At 38.6% G+C, this 23,876-nt stretch overlaps 1 protein-coding gene across 1 annotated transcript in view; it reads right to left on the bottom strand.

Annotated features, from left to right (window-relative positions):
• The window catches only part of tmem266 (transmembrane protein 266), a 56,389-nt gene that overhangs the window by 20,248 nt on the left and 12,265 nt on the right, over positions 1 to 23,876 (bottom strand). The window contains exon 4 of the mRNA XM_072670958.1: positions 16,685 to 16,873. Within this exon, the coding sequence (XP_072527059.1) occupies positions 16,685 to 16,873 (189 nt within the window). The remainder of the gene's footprint in view (positions 1 to 16,684; positions 16,874 to 23,876) is intronic.

Here is a 23,876-nt window from a genome sequence, read left to right as displayed (position 1 = left end):
TGCATTTTGGTTTGGTTGGAGTAAAAGGTTCAGCTACAGCACCTCAACCATGAAGGTAAAGGACAATACTCTTCACAAAGATCACATTTTAAAGACACATTTCAATACATAATGCCTGTGTGTGTGTTTGTATGAGAGAGAGAGAGATAGAGCGAGAGAGAGAAAGAGAGATGAGATCAGGTGAGCAGCATGGACAAGAGGACACTCCAAGTGTCCAATTCCAACAGGAACTTCGGTGTGGGATTCTATCCCTCCCTCCATCTGTATCTCTTGCTCTGCTGATTCTGCCCAAGGTGACCCTGATGTTTGAGAGTAGTGAAGTAGTGAAAAGGAGCTCCATCTGAGCTCATACTTTGACCTCCAACTGCAGCGCCTGTCTGAGTCATGGACTACACACACACACACAACTACTACACACACTACACACACACACACAACACACAACTCCCGCTAAAACACAACATTTGTAGGTATTGTTTTATTTGCAGTCTATTTGTAATTACCTGTACTATGTGACAATGTGAACACCTGAGTGACCTGAGTGACAGCACAGCTCTACTGACCTCAGTACATATGTACCAGCTACAGAGTGTCCTGTCTGCAACTAACTATTATTTTAATAGTTGATTAATCTGTCGATTGTTTTAGATTAATCGATTAATCGGATTCAAAATAAATTTCCATGTCTTTATTTTAAAATAGAACATTGAATAACAGAGCAAATAAGTGCATACAATAACTCAATATTAACAGATTAAATTATTATAAATTATTCAAATTATTACATTAACTTAAATGAAATCAAATGTATTCATAAATTAAAAATAAAATAATTAAATAATAAAGAAAAATAAGGGCATTGCTGATGCAAACACTGCACTGTATTGGAGTGAGAAAGGATGAATTGCCTTTAGTTTGTATGTAGTGTCTTCACTCATACTTAAAACCTGAAGCTTAATCATTAGTTACCACCATTGTGTACAAGTTACATGCTGTTATAAAGGACATTAAAACACTGCTTAAGCGAATTAAACTGATTATAAAAGTAACACAAATACAGACTGTATCACTGTCATTGTCCAGTTCACAAGCAGAAAACAGCATGTGGCATGCTATGCCGGTTCGCATAGTATGAGTGTGCCATTACATTTCCTTCAAAACGGAACAAACTTGTATTGTAAGGACTGTTCTCCCACAATTTTAAGGATTTAAGCCGAACCTTCTTTTCTGCGTTGGTCAGGTTTAATTTTTCAGAATGTATTTACTTATTGATGTTAAACTTATTTTGAAGATTACTCCTTCGCTCAGACTCGCTTCGTTTAACTCGCGCTTATTATTTATTTTTCCAGCATAGACAAAGTGCCGCAGGTGACGTAAGTGGATATGACAAGGCGAGTAACACATAAATGATGCAACACAATGAACTGATAATGAAATTTGTTGCCAACACTTTTAACAATCCATTATTATCGATTTTATCAATTCGTTGTTGCAGCCCTATAACAAGCATACTTTATATAAATATATGAGAACACAAAGTCTAGAGGCTTAAAGCCAGGGCAACTTAAAATGATAAAGTAACGAATTTAAGTAACGGTTTAGCTGTGAAATACTACAGGAAAAGATCTGGCATCTTATACTAGCCGCTACCCATAAGGCCCAGCCTATTCCCTTCACCCATATTCTAATTACCCACTCTAATCCCATTACAACCTCCTCACAGGGGTGATCAGCCAGGCACCTCCCTCCATCACCTACTTTACACTTCAATTATGCTGTGAGCAGAACACAGCAACCACAGCAACCACTATGGTCTAATACTGTCTCGACAAGGATCCAGAAGCAGTGTAACACTATGTTCATGGTCCATTTTATCAACCGCCAAGTAATCAGACCTAAAAAAGAAATTAAACAATAAAAATCAAAGAGTAAATGAACAGCAGCTGATGAAACATTTTGTAAGATGTTTAGATGTTTAGGTTCCTCTCCCTCAGTTTGTTTACTGTTTATTCCCATCTGCATGTTAAAACTCTCTCTATCTGATGGTGTCCCCAGTGAGGCTTTTGACAATGGAGTGCTGAGCCCTTGCTAGGACTTGAACTTATGATCTCCTCTCACTTGATGAGCAGGCAGATAGACCGTCATGCCACTGCAGTACATAAAAAGAAACACACACTGACTTCTGCATGGTGCACAGTATGCTAAATGATTTTTTATAAAATAGGTACAATTTGAATAAATTGGTACAACATGAATATGCAGTAGCATACAGTAATATATATGAGAACCAAAAGTCTACAGATTAGCTAGAAGGCAATAGTGGAATAGAAGCAGATAAGGAACATAATATTTTCCTAAATGAAATGGGTGCTTTATAAGATAAAGCCAAGCTGACAAAAGCGATCAATAAAGCACTAAATCTTAATGGACATAAATCCTGCAATCTAACAGAACAGGCTTTTATAGGGAATAAAAGTAGAAGGCTGAAAACAGGATATGTCTGAAAAAGCAATGAATGGCTGAATTGGGAGAGAGACAGCAGTGCTGGAATGCAATAAAGTAGGTGTCGGAATGTATACAGTTTCATAATTCATTTAAACTGGTTCCCTTCAGCAAAGTGAAAAAGGTATTAATTTAATAAAGGCATTAAAAAAGTCCAGAGAGGGAGGCGGTGGAAATGTGGGGTGATGGATTATAGAGAGAAGGGCAACTTCATTTGGGGCGAACACCGTTAAACTCCTGCCTGGTGCAGTATTTATGGGGAGGTAAGGCTGTGATTGGGAAGAGAGAAAGAGATAGAGAGAGAGAGAGAGGAATGGCTTGGCAGGTCACACTGATCTGGGAACAGCAGGCTTTCTGCCACTGAGATGAATGCTCTCATCTGGAGCCTGGAGGATGAGACTATATAAAGTGAAGTCATTAGGTCTCAGTCATCACAGACGGCTAAAGTAAGGATGTCGCCAAGCAAGGGCCTTGTTGTGGAAGTGGGACGCTGATGATGCAGATACAGAAACTGTTAGTGCAACAAAAAGCTCTTGTGACTTTGAGAAAGTCTGAAAGGGAGAAGAGTCTCACACCACTGTAAACCAGCACCATTAGGACTGGCATGACAAAAAAACACACATAAAAGTGTGTTGTATACATGACTGTAAAAAAGGAAAAAATCCATAGACACCGCCATCACACAGCCCTACCACCCACCATTTATTAGGTATGCACAAAACACATTCTTTATATACAACCTGGTTTCCTTCTTTGTTGTATACATTTAACTTCCTCTAAACCCCCTTCATCTTTAACATCTATAACCAAAAAGAAGTTTGCCCTTTCAGTTTTACAGCATTTGTACAGAGGGACTTTATAAAGTCAAGGTCTTTTTCTATGCACTGTTTTGTAACTGATTACAGAGCCTTTTTTTAGTTAACTCAACTTAGTTTAGTGACAAATTGACCTGATATTTTCTAGTTCTGCTCAGTTTGCTCAACAGTACATTAGTATATGAGCTGCAGCTGAAACTGCTTAAATATTTTCATATTTATTAAGTCTGTTTATCCTCACTCTCAATTACTGGTTATGGTTTATCTCCATCTGCAGATTAGGACTCCTCCTATTGTATGATGTCCTCATACAATAGAGGGTATATCTGCTGAGCCCAGCAGGCATGGATAGAAAATGATAGACCTGAGTCTGGGAAGTAGTTGGTTAAGCTGGTAAGGCTGGCTGACTAGCTTCATTCTTGACCAGAATAGGGTGTGTTTTTGTTTTTTAGTTTGATGGTGTATGTGGTCTACCAGCATAATCAACCTGACCAAGCTAGTCAGTCAGTATGAACAAACCTTTTAACTAGGGCATGTTTTTGCCTTGAACACCCTGACAAGCTTAGCTCTTCTGGAAGCAGCTACCAGTAAAAGTTGTGCAAATACTAGGAGACTTTTGACAAAGGAGCAATGAGCCATTGTAGGGACTGAGAACTTCTGAATTGTGGAATTACACTACATTACAACACAGTTCTGAGTAAATGTACCTTTCTGCTCTTTCGTGGACACAGAAATGTGCATGGTTTCCATCTCTCTTTTCATCTCTCTCTTCCATCCTAGAGTGGCACAACTGTCTAACTGCCTGCTGGGTCAAGATCATAAGTAGGAATTTCTTCAACATCAGACAATAGGAAGGATTTCCTATGTGGCAGGGGAGGTTATAAATAAACAGTAAACAATTGAGGAGGGAGGAAATTAGACTAAAATCATCAATATATCTGCTCAATTTCAGCTGCAGCTAATTCACTGATGTTTTTAAGTTGCTCAATTTTAAAATGTAAAGTGTCGCCGACCTAGAAAATGTTAGGAGTTAAGTTGACCTGCATTAGCATGTTTTACTTTAAAAGGTAAAGCATACTTTGTCCTGGAAATGTAAACACACGTATGTAACACACATACTTGTGCGCCCCCACACTGCGGGATATCTATTATGGATGCGTGGCATGAGGGTATGACTGGGCCAGTGTGGACAGGTTTATAAAGACATCAGCATCAGCAGCACCACTGATTTGCTGGGGGAGGATTGAACGGTTGCAGGCAGGCAAGCAGAGAAGGCAGAATTAAACCATGAAACTGCAATCGATGGCAGCCAGGAGCTATTGCGGTCATACATGGTCCTCCTTCACACTCCCCACCCCCCAAACTCACACTAAGGAGAAGGAGCAGAAGCAGAGCATCAAAAACTGTGATCTGTGTGTCATATCATGTTATACACAGTGACGCTGTTACAATTAACACCTGCTATATGTTAGCAAAGCTGAAGATTAGCTTAGGCAGCTATAGCTAAATCTTTGCTATTTTCACTTTGAACAGAATTCATAGATTTAGCAATTTTAGAAGGGTATAGCATAAATGTTAACTCAGGACTTAGTGTGGAAGATAGTGTAAGGGTTTTGAAAGAGAAAGGATGGGGAGGAGTTAAGCTGTTTATTGAGAAAAAGCAATCAAGAAGGAAAAACCCACACCATGCTGCCAAGTCACACATATTACTCTTATTTCCCATTGTTATTTAAGGCAACACATTTAATGAACTTCATCACACTTTAAGATTTAAACTCTGAACAGCAACTTCATGCACAGTAGCAGATCTTTCCGATCACAGCAGCCAGCTATGAACCACCTCATGTAGGCTCTTGATTAAGATCTCAATTGCACATTTACACCTGGCCTGAAATCTGTCTTCTGAAACCCCCCAAACTACACAGATATACAGCAGTGACAGTATTACTGCTGATTGGAAAAAAAATCTATCACACTATAAGTCTATGAAAAATGGATTGTGTTAGTTCCATCTGCAGCTGTGGCCCACACGAATACTGCACCGGCAAAGCTTTTAAGTCTTCCTGCAGTTCCTTAAGAATAATGTTTAAAAAGAAACTTTGGACTCTTGAAAAATCACAGGGCCTTCATGAGATATTCCCATGTGCAGTGATAAGCATTTATTTAGTGCAACCATGCCTTTCAAATCTGCTTTTTAGGTACTGATCACAAGAAGGCGCAATGCTTTCAGAATGTAGACAGGAGTCTTCCTAATTCACACCAACCATCTGAGCCCAGCAGGCATGGATAAAAAATGATAGACCTGAGTCTAGGAAGTAGTTGGTTAAGCTGGTAAGGCTGGCTGACTAGCTTCATTCTTGACCAGAACAGGGTGTGTTTTTGTTTTTTAGTTTGATGGTGTATGTGGTCTACTAGCATAATCAACCTGACCAAGCTAGTCAATCAGTATGAACAAACCTTTTAACTAGGGCATGTTTTTTGCCTTGAACACCCTGACAAGCTTAGCTCTTCTGAAAGCAGCAAAAGTTGTGCAAAAGTCTTGGGCTGGAGTTTTCAGCAGGAATCTGAAGTCTGATTTGTTGTTTTTGTATGTGCTAAACACTGTGAAATATTTTTCAATTAAAAAGCTCAGCCTTTCTAACTCCTCTAACTTTAAAATAGTTGTAATGAATGCACAATGAGGAAAATGGCTTTAGACAATAGGATAGTTTGTTTTTTACTTTCCACAGAACAGGATTGTATCCACAACAACAACTTTTCATTCAATACAATCTTCATAATGTATCTCCTCTACTTGTGAACGCAAGGGAGTTAGTGATTAAAAGTGTAGAATACAAAATGAAGCAGAGGCATTTCAAGGTGTATACACCATGGTACACATGGGAGGGTTCAAATAAATACTGACCTCAACCACTGCACATGAGACCAGAAGCTGGTCTCAGTTAATCATTGAAAGGATGACATCCACCACCAGCTGTTTCAGCACATATTCTCAAAGTTGCAGGTCATAGAGAGAAGAGAATAAACAATGACAAATGCTGCGTCAGGCCCTGCATCATAACCCACTTACAAACCTCAACACTTCAGCAGGCACAGAGAGACGGAAAACCAACTAAGCACTAAATATATGCTGAATACTACCATTATCACAGCTAATCAATTTTACATTTGAGAGGTTCCTTATGAGATGCGCCACTACACACCATTAATCTCACAAAATACCCCGAGAATCAGTGGAAAAGTTAAAAAGTGGTTACTGAATAAAACAAAAAGCATACATGTATCACAGGAATGTGAAAGCACATTAATCGTCATAAACCAAGGGGTCATGGAGGAGAAGTCCTCACTGATCTGTGGGATGAAAATACAACCTGCTTTCCTAGCAAAACCCACACTGATGACCAGTCTGATTCTAGACTCGCTGGGTCGCTGGGCTGGAGCACAACTCAGCTGGTTTGAAAAGAAGCTGCCCTTGTACAAAGATATTGGAGATCATATCAGGTTCCTTACACAAATAATAAAGGTCTGTGTTTTTATTATGGTGTGGGTTTCCATTGTACCGTGAAGTTTGTACAAAGTGCAGGTTGAAGACCACCAGATGCTGACCAGGCACTAAGAAACTAAACGGCTTCCATAATCCCACTACCTTTTTATAAAATAAACTCAGCAGTTCAATGCCACCTCTCTCATAGAGCTCTCTCTACATGTGGTTTGCTGTGGAGGCCAGTGCCAAAAAGGAGCTTAGAATTCAGGTGTGCTCTTTGAGAGGGAAATTGGCTTTTAATTCACAGAAAATGGAGATAGATCTGGCCTGCATCTGCCCAGCAGTTGACAAGCTGTTTCCCATTAAGAGTTTTTGCTTTCTTTGCCAGGGCACTTCCCTCTCGCTCTCAGCTAGAAAAGCAATCTCAGTCTTTGCATGTCTGTGAATATTAACACACCCTCACCTAGCCCAAAATGTCACCCCTTCTGAGCGCCCAGAAGAGGCATGGGTGCTGAATGACTGAACTTACTTTAGGTGCTGAGACATAACTCCACTCAGTCAGGCCTTAGGCAAGAAGAAACACATTAGCCAGGAAAAGCATATACTATATACCATAACACAACTTTTTATCTATCTATAAAATCTATAAAAACTTTGCAATTTCATCCCAAGTAAGCTTGGACCATTGCTATTGGTCCATTCGTCATGAAATGCTCACACTAAAGCAAAGGGCAGCTGATGTTTTCAAAAAGAGTAAGAAAAAAAAGTCAATAGGTATGTCCAGATGGAATTACCCCAAGATCCTATTTAATTGGAGTACAATCTCCAGTCCAGTCTGATATAATTCAATTCATCCAGCCACTTAATTGAGGTAAGCGCTTTGCTGGCAGTTAATGCAACAGTAAAATTAATAAGTACACAGTGTGACATTCTGCACTAGGTTTCTGCCTAATTATTTCAAATGACTATTTTATAACAGTATATACTAGACTTATGATCAAATCTGAGCAACAGCTAGTTTAAATTTCTACAGTAAAATAATTTCATTTTCATATACACTATATGGTCAAATGTTTGTGGGTTCTCTTTCGTATTAGTTATTCAGCTGCATTAAAGTGCACCTATTTGCTGACACAGGTGTTAAAATCTGTATACACAGCTTGTCCACAATCTCCACAGAAAAGCACTGCCAATGAAGTGTGGCGTTCTGGAGGTGCTGCTCTTTTCTCTCAGTGTGGAACGTGCTGATAATCAGCATTTTTTTTTTACCAGTAGCAGCATGGCCATAGATACAGCAGAAAGTTTCTGTGAGAGTTTCGTTTTTCACCAGTCCCAACTTGGTTGAGTGAAAAGCACAGCAGGAGTATTTTCTGAACTTCTGGTGATCTGGTGGCATGTTACTTGCAGCAGAAGAAGGTCTGGAAGTGCAATAGCCTTTCTTCTACTCTACATGTGCCTGTGTTTTAATGACAGAGAGTAAAAGCTAAAAAAGATTTTATTTATTTCTTTTTTATTTTACAATGTAGAACAGTTCCACACGGCACAGATTTAAACCTCTTTGTTCGAGAAAATACTGCAGTAAAACGAATGCAGAGAAAGCTACTGGTTGTTGGTGGTGTACATTTATGTCTCCTCTACAACAGCGCTGAGCGCAAACATAAAGAAAGTTCATTTACATTTTGTAATACCGAATTAGGATATCCCTAAATAGTAGTGATATAGTGGACCCTCAGGGCCCCCCAGTTATTTCCTGAGCCAATATTACCTATGATATGAGACAAACTATAAAACTATGCTTATCACTTAGAAATGAACTAAAATCAACTGAAATACAGCGATGATGACACCAGGTTTGTTTTTAGAAACACTGACAGTAGACCAAACTATAATCTCGAAGTCCTGGCAAACGAGAAGCTAGTCGAGCTACATCTAGTTCCAGAGCATCCTGGCTGATTACACCAGCTAAAGAAAGAATTTTACAATGCAAGAATGAGGTGAAACAAGGAAACAGACAGTAGGTCTAGGTGATAATAGTTGCTCAACGGATTGCTAAAAGCAAGAGCTTCACGTCACTGGAGTGGAGCTTGTACTCCTAACAAATAAACATGGTGGTACATACAGTATTAAAAAGTGTATATATACGCTTAACTAGAAACTAGTGCAGTGATTTTGCAGCTTAAGCAATTCTCCAGTTGTTGCTAGGTGGTATTATGGGCTTTCTAGGCTTTCTGGACTATATTCCTAACATAAATCTGTGGTAATATGTGTTTTTTCCTCAAACCCAGGGGTCCTCTGGCTACAGAAGGAATATCTGGCTACAGAACATTTAATAACCTCTGATACAGATCATAATTTATATATAAAACACACTAAGCACTATTTATTCAGTCTCATTAGGTTAGTAAGATTAGTAATGACTTACCTGTCAATGATGAATGGGTGAAATCACATGATGAAGAGAGTCATCAAAATGTGGTATTGCAAAGTGTTGCATCCAGCATGCAAGTCAGCATGTTATTTATGTGATACACCACATAAATAAGTGTGTGTGTGTGTGTGTGTGTGTGGTAATAGCTGCCTTCTTTCCTTAGACCAATTCAGCCATCTCTTACTAGTTTTGAAAAGAAGATGCTGATTGTGAAATGCCGGAAAGGTCAGGCTCACACTAATGAGTATTAACCCAAGCATCAGATCAGCAGGCCATAGCCATCTTCTCTCTAATTCAGCCTTAATGTTACAGCTTAAATGGAAATAGTGCTATAGATAATCCAGATAGACTAACCTACAGGCCATTAAAAAGATGTTTGTATTAAAATGTATTTATGAAATCAATTTCTCATGCAGTCAGATATGCACTCTATATGATTTAAAGATTTTAAAATAATTTTTTTTGTAAAAAGACACATTTTTTGTTTTGGATTATGTATAGAAAGGCTATTATGTCTGTATTATTGTGTAAAACCTTGTGTAGGATGTTTAGCATCCAGCTACACAGAGAGCTGGTCAGAACCAGATCCCAGAGCTTGATGCCAAGCCTTAGGGTAATGATGGTGTTTAATGCTGAACTGTAGTCCACAAACAGCATTGGAATACGTGTTCTTCTTGTCCAGGTGGGAGAGGCCAGTATGTCTGGGTAATAGCTTTTTTATTGAAATATTGATTTAAAGTTCATGATGAATGGACCAATAGAAATGTTGCAAAATTAAATGTTTTAACACTGACTTCCATTGTAAGTTAAAAAGGGTTTTCCTTCGTATGTAAAGTTTTGGATAAGGTTTTTGCATGACAGCAACAATACTTCACTTAACACAGATAAAAAAAAAAACTGTAAATCTGATACTGTCCACACTCTACTCACTGTTGCAGTTGGGATGTATAGTGCTAAAGCAAAACCTCTACCCTATCACACCTAGACTAGTATCTAGACTAGCTACAACATAGCACTAATTGAAAAGAGTTTATTTAAATATTACACATTTTCACTAGCCACAGTGATCCACAGTGTTGGACGCTCCTCGTTTACATTTGATATCTGATAAAATAGTAAGAAAAATGACACATCTATGGTTTACTGAAAACAGTCAGGCTGGTCAGAAAGAAGTAGCAGAAGGCACTGATCGTGCTGGACAATCACACACATCCTGCTGTCATAGCATGTTCTGGTCAGGGTGCCTCTTTGCCAAAACAGACTATTAATAACCTTCACACTGCCGGTTTTACCCCTGCACTGAATCTGCAGGCTCTGCAAGTGCCCCCTAAATACAACAAAAACAACAACCTTTCCACAATTCCACCCATATATACTGATCACCAGAGTCCTTTAGGCAGCAGTACCAGACCACAGCTCTAGTGGAACTCTAGTTTCATGGCAACACTACACAGAACCAGTGTGTATGTGCGAAGGTCTTTGAATAGGCTTTGGATCAATGACCTTCCAGACTTTCTTGAAGTTTCACACTGAGAAGGTAAGGTTTAACGTGACTGTCCAGTTCTCATTTAGATTAGTTAAGGGTTCATAACATGGAAACAAAAGGTAAAACTCTATTACATTATCACATTTCCTTTTGAGGATGCACCAAAACATTCAGCCACTGAATAAACTCAGGCTAAAATAGTTAAAATCAGCATTTTGCTTTCGGCCAAGCAAATCTGACATGTGTAATGCATATCAAATTGAATAATAATGAAATCAGCTTATACAGGTTTGACAAATATGCAGTAGAGAATAGAAAACTAACAAAACAAACGCGAAGTTGAGTCTTCAAAAGATTTCCGCCAGCTTTGCACAAAAGAATCACTTATCATTTACTTATATTCAAATACTGGTAAACCAGTGACAAATACATTCATTGTATCATTCAGTAAGAACACAATTTATACTTTAAAGTCTCTGTAAAACTGAATGACATGACATAGCTTGTAGGTTTAAAAAATGAGAAATGAAGAACTGAGCTAAACATGACCGAAATGCATTTCATTCAAATGAACAAAGTGAACACTATCTGCTTTAGTTTCACTTAGATTCTTGGTTTAACGAACAATAAATAACTCAACATGCTAGAGCTTTGTTATTCTACAGATAACTTTAGATGTGTCTCAGCCATATTGCTCCTCTTCCTCTTCTGAGGTGTAGCACATCTTTTCTGAAACCTTTTTACCATTTTTTGTTCATGAAATTTTTGTTGGGTGTCTGTGTTTTAAACTAGGCTTCTGTTCAATGCAAGTGAATACAGAGGTAGTCTAGTGTATTCTATAGGGAATTAGTCCTGAGCAATGTAATCAGATATAGGTGATGCTTTAAAAGTGATGATCACCTGTTTTATATAAGCAATAACTGTGAACTTGGGCAATTAAATTACTGCTCAATGTTGGACTTTTCTCCAGCAGAGGGAGAAACATCATTAGCTCATTGTTACATCATTAACATCATTGTTAGCTGTAGCTAAAGTTTCTCATCCAGCAGCAAAGCTACTGATTTCTCCTCAGCTATTTTTAAAATTGGACCTCATGACTGGAGATATGGGACAAAAAAACCTTTATAAACTACAGAAGGTCTCATATCTAATTGCTGCCATGCTAGCATTAAACACCATTAAACTCCCTTCTGTTCACATGCACACCGTTTGTCCATCCATCACCAAGCAGCAACGCCAGTAGTTGTTTTTAATGATGTTCAGCTTTAGAACAGATAACTTGTATGCTAAATACACACAAATTGCTGCAAACAGTGTATTTATATTTTTAGCAGACGCTGGTAACGGAAGAGATTTATGATGGTAGAGGAGTAGTGTGTGGAGTCATGTAAACTATTTATTGGGAACACTGAAGCAGTGTTATTAGCCAGTAACTACCAGGAAGTATACATGGATTAAAATTGGTTTCTCTAAAAATATCACTGTTTTTTTCCATAAGAAACATACACTTAGAGTTAAAACTCTCCATTGCTTTACCATCACAATGAACAGAGGATCAGTGCCTGCATATAAAAGGTCATGTGACAGAAACAGAGGAACGGAACATAACATTTGCATCAGATACTTCATAAAAATTGTGATAAGATTGTATATCGCAATAACTATGCAGATGATAATCATCTAATCTAAGTTTATGTTTTCTCCCTAGCCTGTGGAAAAAAATAATAAAACAGCTATATTAAAATGTGCCGTTCAGCTACTGAAGCATAAAACCCACTCCAGATATAGTTTATGCACATGCAAGCTAGAGCAGTTAGGGGAGAGAGCCTTGAATCAAAATAAGATTTACGCTTAGAAATTGTACTGTGTAGGAAACCCCTGATATATGACCTAGCTCCAACCTTGGCTATAAATACCATCATGTTGTTCATCAATAAACCTATTAAAAGCTGAATGCCAGTCAATGACACAGTAAATGCTCTAATATGAATGCTGCAGTTGGTGTAAAAGCTCTGTAACTGCTGGGAAGACACATTGTTCCTGGTTTCACAATTTAGTTATTATTTTAATTAATGTATTAATTTTGCTGTTGAGCCGTTGTTTTTGAAAGTGCCTAGCTTACATTTACATCTACCATAGCTAGTTTGTATAGACTAGGATCCAAAGATATCTTATCTTAGATACTACTAAACACAAAGTCAGTATGGAGACCATAATACTCAACACTACATTGCCCATAGTACTGGCTGGTACAATCTGGTACTCAGTTTTAATGTGACAAAGGAGACAAAGAAGACACAGAGAAGACGAAGCAAAGGCAGAGTGGTAAATTCAAAAAGTCTAATTAAGTAATAAGAGATACTATTACAGTACTAATAATGGAGCCTCCGACTTTCGATTAGAACACACAGTTCAGCTATTATTAGATCCCATGATTAGCAATTCACTGCAAGAATCAATCTAACTCAGGTACCATTCCACTCATGCTGTGCATGTGAGTCACAAAAACACCCCTGCATGAAGAGTGACGTGAGTACATTCTTTCTGTTTGCAATGGCGTTAAGAAACAAAAATACATCAGCCCACACGTTTCTCTCGTGAAAGTATCATGACTAGTTTCTCTTGGGATGACTGTGACTTGAAAATCAGGAATTCCAATCTCCAAAGTTCAGGCTATGAATACACAGAATACAGAAAGACTTACCACCAAAAAGCCCAGCTCAGCACAAACACTGCACAAGATCATATCGTCAATTCCCTCGCGAGACTGAATTAAAGACAGAATTTCTTGCTTACAGATCAGAGCTATTTGTCTACGTAGATGTAAATAACACTTAAAGAACTACAGTAAAATAATATACTTGAGGTTAGGCTGTACTGTGAGATATACTGGCATGCTGATCTTCGGCAACAATTAAGGTAACAATAAAAATATATTAATTGTTACTGTTTATTAATTATTAGTGTTATTTCTATGGTCATATACATTGTATGAGTCAAGCAAAATGTACATGTCTTCGTCTGAATGTACAATATTGCGCACAAATCATTTTGTGCGCATGATAGCATATGGGCCAATTTATTAACTTGCCAAACTGTTAACAAAGAGATAATTGACACTAATGTCCAGAACCATGTGTCAAGAAACAAATTATCATTTTTTTAAAAATAGATTATATCCACCCTCAATATCAGCTGGTCCCTTTGCCCTGCTGGTCAAAAAAAACCAAACATACACACACTTAGGGCTGACTTTGTCCACAGGCCATCTGTCCTGTGCTCACTCACACACACACGCACACACTTACAAACGAATACCTAGGCAGGCGTGGCCTGTGGATGCTCTGACGCTTGCCATAATTAAGCTTATGGTGTTTGTCTACTTTCTCTGCATGGAGCAGAGCATTGCACAGTGCCCGTCCGGCGTGAGTCACACTCTACCCAGACGGGACAGCAGAGACTGGTGCCATCAGCCAAAAAACCTGCTCCAACAAGGCCTAGGCCTTCCACACTCGCAGCATGAAAAATGGCAGCAACAGAGTACATAACCCCCTCACTGCAGAACTAAAACACACATACTGTACCTAACACGTCCTAGGTAGCATGGTGCTAAACACTCACAGTAATAGGTGAGAAAAATTACTCTGCATGCTCATGGTAGAGATTACATATTCAAGAGCATAGCTGGAGAATCATGATTACCTGAAGGCTTAGTATATCTCTGCCAATAAACGATTCATCCTATTGTTCATATCTACAGTTGTAAATTATTAGGATTCCCCATGAGAACCTTTTTTTTTTACATTAGGATATTTGATGTTAATATTTTGATGTTAATAATATTGAGATGTGGAGGTAATATAACTTATATTGCAATATTATAAACTAAAGCCATTCTATTTAAAAATCATTAAAAATGTAATTAATAAAATTACATTTTCTTGTAAGGAAAAGGTCAGAACACCCCCACATTTGTTGCTACTTGAAATAGCTACAACCAGAATCAGGTGCAGCACATAAGATGCAGGTGATTAGAACATCATTAGAGAAGATTCTGGAGGAGCTCGTCTTATTTATACATCAGGCTTTTAGTTTAGTCTTCATTGTTGAAGTGAGTGGTATCACCACAGAAAGATCTCAATAGCTATCTGAAGCCTTCAGAAAGAAGACTGTATATATAGAGAGAGTCTGAAAAGAGATTTTACAAGTGAAACAACAGCCAACATGGAGAGGTCAGGTCATCCTAGCAAGTTCAGACCTTCAGAAAAAAAATCAGGGCAAAACTAAAGTCTTCATCTGTCCAAAGCACATTGTTCAGTCTAGTGTCTAGTGTTCTCTGCCAAATTTTAGTCTTGCCAATTACTAGGGAGCATCCTGAAATTTGAACTATGGGATGTTCCCACGCAATCTGCAATGATATATATATATATATATATATATATATATATATATATATATATATAGGGATACTGTTGTTGATAATTGTTGTAGATAATTAATATTTACAATGAAATAAATATGTAATCATTATATGCCCATTACACAGTATGTCCAGACTTGTCATGTGGACTTTAGAGTAGGATGTAATAAGCACTTACTGAGTTCCCACTGCCCCATACACCCCTAACATTACACACCTTATTGTACTTCCAGAATTCTACATTTATTTTTTCAGAATGGTTTCAGTACCAGGCTGATCTTTAGACATGTGAACATGGGAAATATTCATCAGAAAGGGTTTGCTCCAGAAACTTACAGGTATTCCTGGGAACTGTTTGGCTTCGGTGTCAAATAGTGCAGTACATTCCAGAGAAGAAGAATATGGGCACTAGAGGATGTCAGCTGACAACTTAATGTTAAAAATGGCACAACCTTCATGCTTGTAGCTCATTATCATGTGAAAATGTCACTTCACTGTTAAGACGTTAGAGGCGGATATGTGTAATTCCGCAGAACGCTGTGTATAATTACGAGCTGTAACTGGCTTTAAGAGAGACTGGAGACAGAAATGGACTCTGTCAGCACAGAATATGGATTGTGTCTTGTTCTGAGTCAATTATGGTAATGGCCCAACACGCATAAGGAAATGTCTAAGATGTCAAGAGTTGGGTTTCAGCTATAAATTATTATGGATAGTGAGAGTGGTGATGAAAAGCTTAATATTATAAGCGGATTTTATCTTTTCACTGTCCATATTCAGTCCCCGCGCTGGCAGACAGAGCAAGAAGTGATGAGTATATCGACTGAATATTTGTGAATGTAATGCTCCAGTGAAGTGAGTGAAACTCAGATGATGAAACTCAGATGATGATCAATCTAACACAAACAGACAGATTGAAGAACAGTTTATACAAAAAAAGTCTTCTTTTTTTTTAGTTCACCACCTGCCAAACATTCCACGAATTCCAGGAATACCATGTAAAAGTCAGTATCGTTTATCAGCGTAAGGCCTGCAACAGTATGCTGTTCTTCCTGATTTTTTGGATTGTTTGTTCGTCAGTCAGCTCTCATTGTTCTGAATGCTGAGCCTCATACAACCTGATCACCAGGGCAAAAACGATTATGAGGTTGAAAGGACATGGCATGGGTCTAACAAATGAGGTGGTGTACAATGAACCCTAACCTTTTAACGATCTAGGTGTTAAATTTACTCAATGTTTCATTCGGTCAGTAGAAAGTGGCCACAGCTCTGCATGCTCAACCTCTCATGTCCCTGGAGACTTACACATAGTAAGCATATGAGGTCACTGTGGCGTTACATTATCTAGGCCTGTAAAGTCATTCTATAGTTGTTCAGTGCCGTCATTCCATATGCCATTATCTCAAAGATCAAAACAAAAACACATAGTACGCAATGACAGATGGGTGTGTGTAAGTGTGTGCATGTTATTTTGTCTACAGGAAATGAGGAAAGTAATGATGTTCTGTAAAGTGTAAAACCCATCGTGACGTAAAAGGTATTCTCTTACCCTTCTCTATTATCTTCTTCATCCAGGTTGGAGATGAGCTGAGAGCCGGCCAGTGAGATGTCCAGAGCGGCTAGAGGAAGATCCCTGTAAGCGAAGCTGACCAGCTGCACCGGAGCCATACACTGGCCCTCGTCCTCCACCTGCTGGGAGATCACTTCCAGGTCGGGCGCTGCGGCCGGCTGAGAGGGCCTGCACACACAGGGGGTGAGTCACACAACTGCCTGCCGGAAAAGCTTGCTGATCCTTCACACACTACTGCGCCTGACATAGAAGCAACCACAGAGAACTTTGTGGACTACGCAGTTATTGCCACATTACCTCTGCAAACAGTGTCCAGTCTCGCTATTTTTTGCCAGTGAAGATGATACCCCTCATTCTTGCATTTGAAAAGTGATTTTGTTTAGCTGGTGTATTCAGGGTGCTAAGTAACCAGATGTAGCTTCATTGCCCCGTTTGAGAGAGAGAGAAAATTAATTTAAAAAAAACATCACCCCCTACTGTGCAAAAGAAATATGATACACAATTGTCTTTATTTCTTAAACAAGACCAAACAAGTGTAGTTTGTCTGGACTGAGATGACCTATATGTACTGGGTGGCAAATAACCATTTTAATTATCTGTGTTTAGACAATACAAACATTTTCTACAATACAACTACTACTATTCCTCCTTTACTTTCAGGTTAGTCTGTCAAAGAATTCTACATTATACGTCCAAATTGTTGTGGACTCCCCTTCTAAGAAATGCATTCAGCTACTTTATGTTGCACCCATTGCTGATACACATATGCAAATGCACACACAGCTTGTCTTGTCCTTTTAGAGAAGTACTGCCAATAGAATAGGACTCTCTGGAGCAGATAAACATGAACCTGTTGGTATTGAGCTGTGGAGCAGTAGAACTGTGTTCTCTGGAATGATGAAGTGGGTGATGATGGAATGAGTTGCGGAGTTGGAGATGAGGTAGGAAGTTGGGAATGAGGTGGGGTGGTGTCACACAATATCCTTACCTCATTAGCGCTATTGTCTCACAATGCAATCAAATCCTCACAGCCATGCTCCACAAGCTAGTCAAAAGTCTTCCCTAGCTAGTAGAGTCAGTCACTCCAACAAAAGCAGGATGAACTATTTTTTAATGTCTTTTAATAACAAAAACAATGAATACGCTGGTGTCCCAATACTTTTGTCTACATAGTATATTTTCTGTTTCTGGCCCTAGCTAACACTAGCACAGTAGTTACCCTAGTTAGGAATGAAGCCATACTAGCTCTGCCTTCTTCTCAATCACATGATTAAAGAACAGACTATGCAAGGCTATAGAGCACATTTGAAGAACATGTTACAGAGTCGATAACAAGGGAGAATCCTTACTGTTTCATCATCAGCTGAGGTGGAGTTACAGAAGAAGCATGTTGAATAAATACTTGAGCATTCATTTACACATGCACATACCTCAGGTATGCATCACACTCCAAAAACAAAGTAAATGCTACATTACCTGTAGCATTGTTTCTGGTTTTCATCAAGGTACAGTTTTTGGGCAGTAAGACACCAGCATTACATCTTCTGAGTGCTGACTTGCTGAAAAGTTGATATGCTAATTGTCTGAGTAAAGTGGTTTGCAATTTGTGGTTTGAAGTATTTCATGTTCTGTTTGATCTGTCTGTATAAAAAACAAGAACTATTTACAAATTATGACTCAAGAAGAAGAAGCTCCATAAGAACACTCACATTCGGGACTTTCAGGAACACCTACAGTGAGTGTCAGCCAGTCAGACAGACTACAGCTCTCGTGGGACTGCAGGGTGGTCCATAATTATTCCTAAACAGATTTCCTTTACAGTACTTTAGTTCTTACTGCAATAAATATTTGAAATTTATTATAATAATATGTGTACTTCAAAGTTTGAAGTCTCATTGCAACTCAGTAAGATGTTAAAAACTGTTCCAGCAAATCAATATATATTAGTTGTTTATAAGTCAGAGAAATATTGATGAATACATAATAAATTCTAACTGACTGAACTGCAAAAGAAAGTACAGATATTCTTTGGTTGGTCTTGGCTATAAATTGTAGAGATATGGTCAGATTGAAAACTTTACTGGATCTGTGTACTATCAGTAAGAGGCTTTAAAGTTATACACCACTGCAAATGACAGCAAACCTTCACCCAACAAATATAAGAAAGTATAAATAAACAAATAAATAAATCCTGGGATCAGTAACTAGAAAATACACACACACACACACACACACACACACACACACACACACACACACACTTCAGCTCACCACAACAGTCTTGCAAAGATGAGGAGAAGACATGCCCCACTGTAATTTAAGAGAACACACACACACATATACACAGGCTGAATAACAAATTACAGCATGTATTGTGGATATAGACTCAACAGAGGTCAGGGATGAAGAGTGCACCTTATTTCATCAGAACATGAAACAAACAGAGAAAGAGCAGCAACATAAGAGGGAGCTGAATCACACAGGCAGAGGAGTACAATCCCATTTACTGAAACACATTCACACGCTTTACAAGCTGACGAGACACTAAGCAAGACAGAGATCAGACCCAGAGCAGAATTAGAGCCACCACAGAAATGGTAAGAAATGGGACGATGACTCACTACATGAAAATATGGGAAAACCAAACCAACAACACTTGGATGATGGATGAAACATATCTGAGCAAACACTTTTGCTTTGGTAAAGGAAAACTGTTCCAAATCTGTTTGGACTCTCAATTTGAAATGAAATAAACAAGAATTCATGTAGGTTTCAACGTAGATGAAACAAAAGTGCTTCAGAATCACAATAACAATACATTTATGACAGTAAAGAGATTATAGAGATTATATGCCTTCAACTCTTTGGACTCTGTATGTACATAAATGTCATAGGCCCTAAAACAGAACCTTATGGGACACTAAATGGTGATACAATATTTTAAGTTTAAGATTAATAACATTGTCCTAAAGGGGTTATAGGGTTTAACAAGATCTTCACATTTAACTTTTTAACTTTTTGCCTCTTCTCTAGCACCTTTTTTTTGAGAGTGTAGGTTTCATCCAAAGGAATTGTTGCCACATACGAATATGTACATAAACAAAAAAGCATTTGGGGCTCAAGAACCCATATCAATTGTGAAGTATGGAGGTGGAAATGTCATGGTTTGGGGCAGCTTTTCTGCAGTTAGGCCTGGAGAGCTCTCCAACATAGAACCCACCAGGAATTCTTTGTATCAGAAGGCGCTTGAGCAAAATATGAGACCAAAATATAAGACTAAAGCTGAAACATCACACAGCTGAAAGAATTCTGCATGGAGGAGTAGGAAAAGCATTCTTCCAGTTGATGTCATGAGACGGATAGGTCATTATAGGAAATGTGTCCTAACTTTTTCCACACAAGAAAAATGTATTTTTATTTATTACATTATATTTTACAAATTATTTATTTTTACAACATTTATTAAGACATTTCTTTCATTTTATGTGTTTAGTTATATTACCTATGGATAATTCGACTGATCCTCTCCAGAGACGCCAACCAGGTGCTTGTTCTCGTCACTTCAAGACTTGACTACTGCGATTCAATTCTGGCTGGCTTATCCAGAATGCAGCGGCATGGGTCGTCTTCAACGTTTCTAAATTTAGCCATGTCACTCCTCTGCTGCGTTCTCTTCACTGGCTACCTCTAGCTGCCCGCATCAGATTCAAAACCCTGATGTTGGCCTACCGAAGTGGTGGAACGAACTTTCCCTGGGTGTCTGAACAGCAGAGTCGCTCGCTGTCTTCAAACGTAGACTGAAGACCCACCTCTACTCTGGTCTCCATATTGACCTGTGTTTAATAGTGTCTAAACTTAGAGGTATCTTTGAATTTTTTGCCTATTCAAACTAGCTAAGGTTATTCTTGAGTAAATAGCAAAGCACTTTTGTAAGTCTGCTAAATACCCTACATGTAAATGTAAATCTAAATGACCTCCATCTCCCAAAATTGGCAAATGAAGATCAAATGTCCATATGTTTAAGGTTTTCATGGGGTGTCCTTTTCACATGACTGTACAATTGGGAACATGAGGGAAAACATAAATACAGTAGAGAAGTTTGACATTCCTCTTTGTTCTGAGCAGGTTTGCCCTTGATTGATTGGATGAAGTGTGTGGATTCCTCTCACGTTTGCAGTCTGGAATTGCTTTTTCAACCTCAGCACAAACAACACAATTAGTGCAAACTTCTGCAAACTCCACAAACAGTCTGGTTATCATGTATTATTTGGGCTATGCAATTTTAAGGTGAGCTTCCAGTGTTAAAACAAAATCCCAACTGAAGTGTCCACTAAAACCTGGCATACCTGGCTTTACTTTCATAACTACCAACAACGTCTTAAGAGTCATAATAACCATCATACAGGGTGGCTCTGCACCCATAAACGAAATCAATACTTGCAATCCTTAAAATGGCTCAATCAAGGGCAGAGGAAAGGACAGAATAGAGGCGAGCAGGAGCTGCTACTTGGCACTCATCCCAGCCTGCTTCAAGTGAGGACATCAATAATGGCACTGTGTAAAAAATAAAAAAAAAGTAAAAAAAATAAAGAAAGGGGTAGGGAATTGATTCAAAGAAAATGAGAACAAAAGGATATTGTGTAGTAAGTACCTTGAGCAGGGTAAAGAATGTGTAGTGCCTTTATGGTAGAGGGGTAAATGAAGAAAGACACCGTTGAGCACCGTGTCTATTTGTGTGTTGGGGGCTTGACTCACTCTCTGAAATGTTAATGCAGTCGGAGCTTGAGAGCCAAACGTCCCAGCGTTTGTTTATGCTTCGTGACTAATTCCTACTTAACATGCTCTTCTCAAAGGTTGCGCTCTCATTTTCTTAGCTCTGTGTCCTCTCTCAGGTGAGGTGGTATTGCTCTGTCAGTTTTTAAATGCTTTACAAAAGGTACAAATGGCACACAGTCCTTTGTGTTCTGTTCCTGAAAAACTTCATTTGAAGACAACGCAGGGCTTTGTGTTTCTAATCATAGGTACAGTTAAAGCTACAATGCTTTGGCACAGCACCAGGAACATCTGTTATTCTGCCAAAAGACAAAAATAAAAGCAGTGCAGCGATATACCACAGCAGCGAGCACCACAGCGATGCTGACAGCAGAACAGTTCTCTCCCCTGAGCAGTGATCCGGCTGTACCTCTCTGTACCTCTGCTCTCTCGACTTCCACCAGGGCTGGCTGGGAAACAGCCGCCTCAGCATGCTCTCCGCTGTCCTCCCTGATGTTATCTGCACACTTGGCATCCTTCTCCACTGATCGCTAGCACAGCTCTAATCGGGCCTGACATGCACAGACTGCTCCCGGTATCAAAATCACATTTCCAAATAATCATATGCAAAGACTCAGTGCTGTCAGGTGCTCACAAGCTCTAGCTCCTGGCTTGATGCCACCCTAAAGGCACTGGTGAGTAGAGTTAGGTGCCATTTTTCACTCCAATGGCAATGGCTGAGGAGACTAACATGGACATCCTTTCAGAGATACAGCTATGTCCATAAGTATTTGGACAGCAGCAAAAGGATTTGAACAGGATTTGAAATGAATCAATCAAGTTGTGATTGAAGTGTAGACGGTTAATAAAAAAGAACTGACATTAACCATTTGAGAATTTCAAACATTTTTATATAGGCCCAAAAGTGACAAGACAAATGACTGAGCCAGGTGTGGCCTGTTCCCTTATTAATCCATCAAAATTATGGAGATCAAAAAGGGCTCTGTCAAACATGAGGGAGGCACTGCTATAGCTTGGACATGTATGGCTACCAGTGGAACTGGACCACTGGTGTTTACTGAATATGTGACTGCTGTGAGAGTGGAGAACTATGTCAAATAATGGCGGAAATTCCTAAACTGTTCATGGAATATTATTTTAATTAAAGCTGAAAGTTTACATGTCAATCAAATACTGATTCATTTTAAATCCACTGAAATTGTGTACAAAGGCACAATTACAAAAAATGTGTCAAAATGTATCTGTCAAAACATTCATGAAAACTGCACCGACTAGCTAAAGAAAATCATCTGGAAAAAATATGTAAATGCAAAAATAATACAATACTACAATAATACAACAATGCATAATTAAAATAAAAATTCAAGTAAAGCTAATATTCTACTAACCCTGAATAGAAATATGTATCTTTGTGAAATTCATCAGTCTTCATGAGGAATAAAAGCACAATGCAGACATTAGCTTAGGAAATAATAAAAATAAGAACAGTGTTAATAACACACTAAAAATATTTCTGTCATACCAAAACATCCCACTCAAAAATGGTAACTTGAGAGAGACTACACACTCCTTGATAATGCTCACTCTCATAGACTGACCAACCCGAAATGGGCAGCTGCTGGCCTCCGGTGAATTTACACCCCACAGTCATTAATCAGCGAAGCAAGATCAATATAAATAGAAAAATAAAGAACCTCATGGGGGCTACCTTCTGGCCCCTAACCACTAACACAGAATTTCACCAGTTTTAACTTTAAAGTGCAACAAACCCAGTAAAGACTTCTCACCTTGGTAATGAAAAAAGCTTAACAAATTTATCAAGGTAAAAGAGACTCATGCAGAACCAATGGTGTAGTGATGTGGTGGAAGGAAAGACCCATTCTCTGCACAAATCATATAATAAAAGGTTATAGGATTTTGTAAACATTTAGACAGGTTCATCATCTTACATCTTTATCACAAAACTGGTTCTTCTGTGGTATCAAAGTACCCTTTGTAACAATTTGTGACAAGACTGTATTTAAAATGTAAAAGAATAAAAATCCTTCTTAAATTAAAAAAAAAAAACAATTTACAGAGCTTTTATAACAACATCAGTGGCTCAATATTGAGACGGTAAGGTCTAAATTATTCACCTTACAGTCTCAGTAGAAGCAGTTCCGAGCAGCAGCTTTGGTATACAGTTGAAGTGAAGTAATGGTGATTATCTACTTTTAACAAGCTGAGGTAAACGAGTCACTGAACACCTAAACTGCATGGCAAATTCACATATCTTCCAAGATGCATATACCAGCTGTGCACTGTGGAGTGAGTGAGCAACTTCTCAAAATCTCCAAAGAGACAAAACCTTCTGCTTGCACTGCACGCTACCACAGAAATGCCTGAAGAGCAAAGTTTA

The sequence above is a fragment of the Salminus brasiliensis genome, chromosome 2 (assembly GCF_030463535.1).
Source record: "Salminus brasiliensis chromosome 2, fSalBra1.hap2, whole genome shotgun sequence".
Taxonomy (NCBI): Eukaryota; Metazoa; Chordata; class Actinopteri; order Characiformes; family Bryconidae; genus Salminus; species Salminus brasiliensis.
The sequence above is the reverse complement of the archived record's forward strand: the minus strand, read 5'-3'. Positions and strand labels throughout refer to the sequence as shown.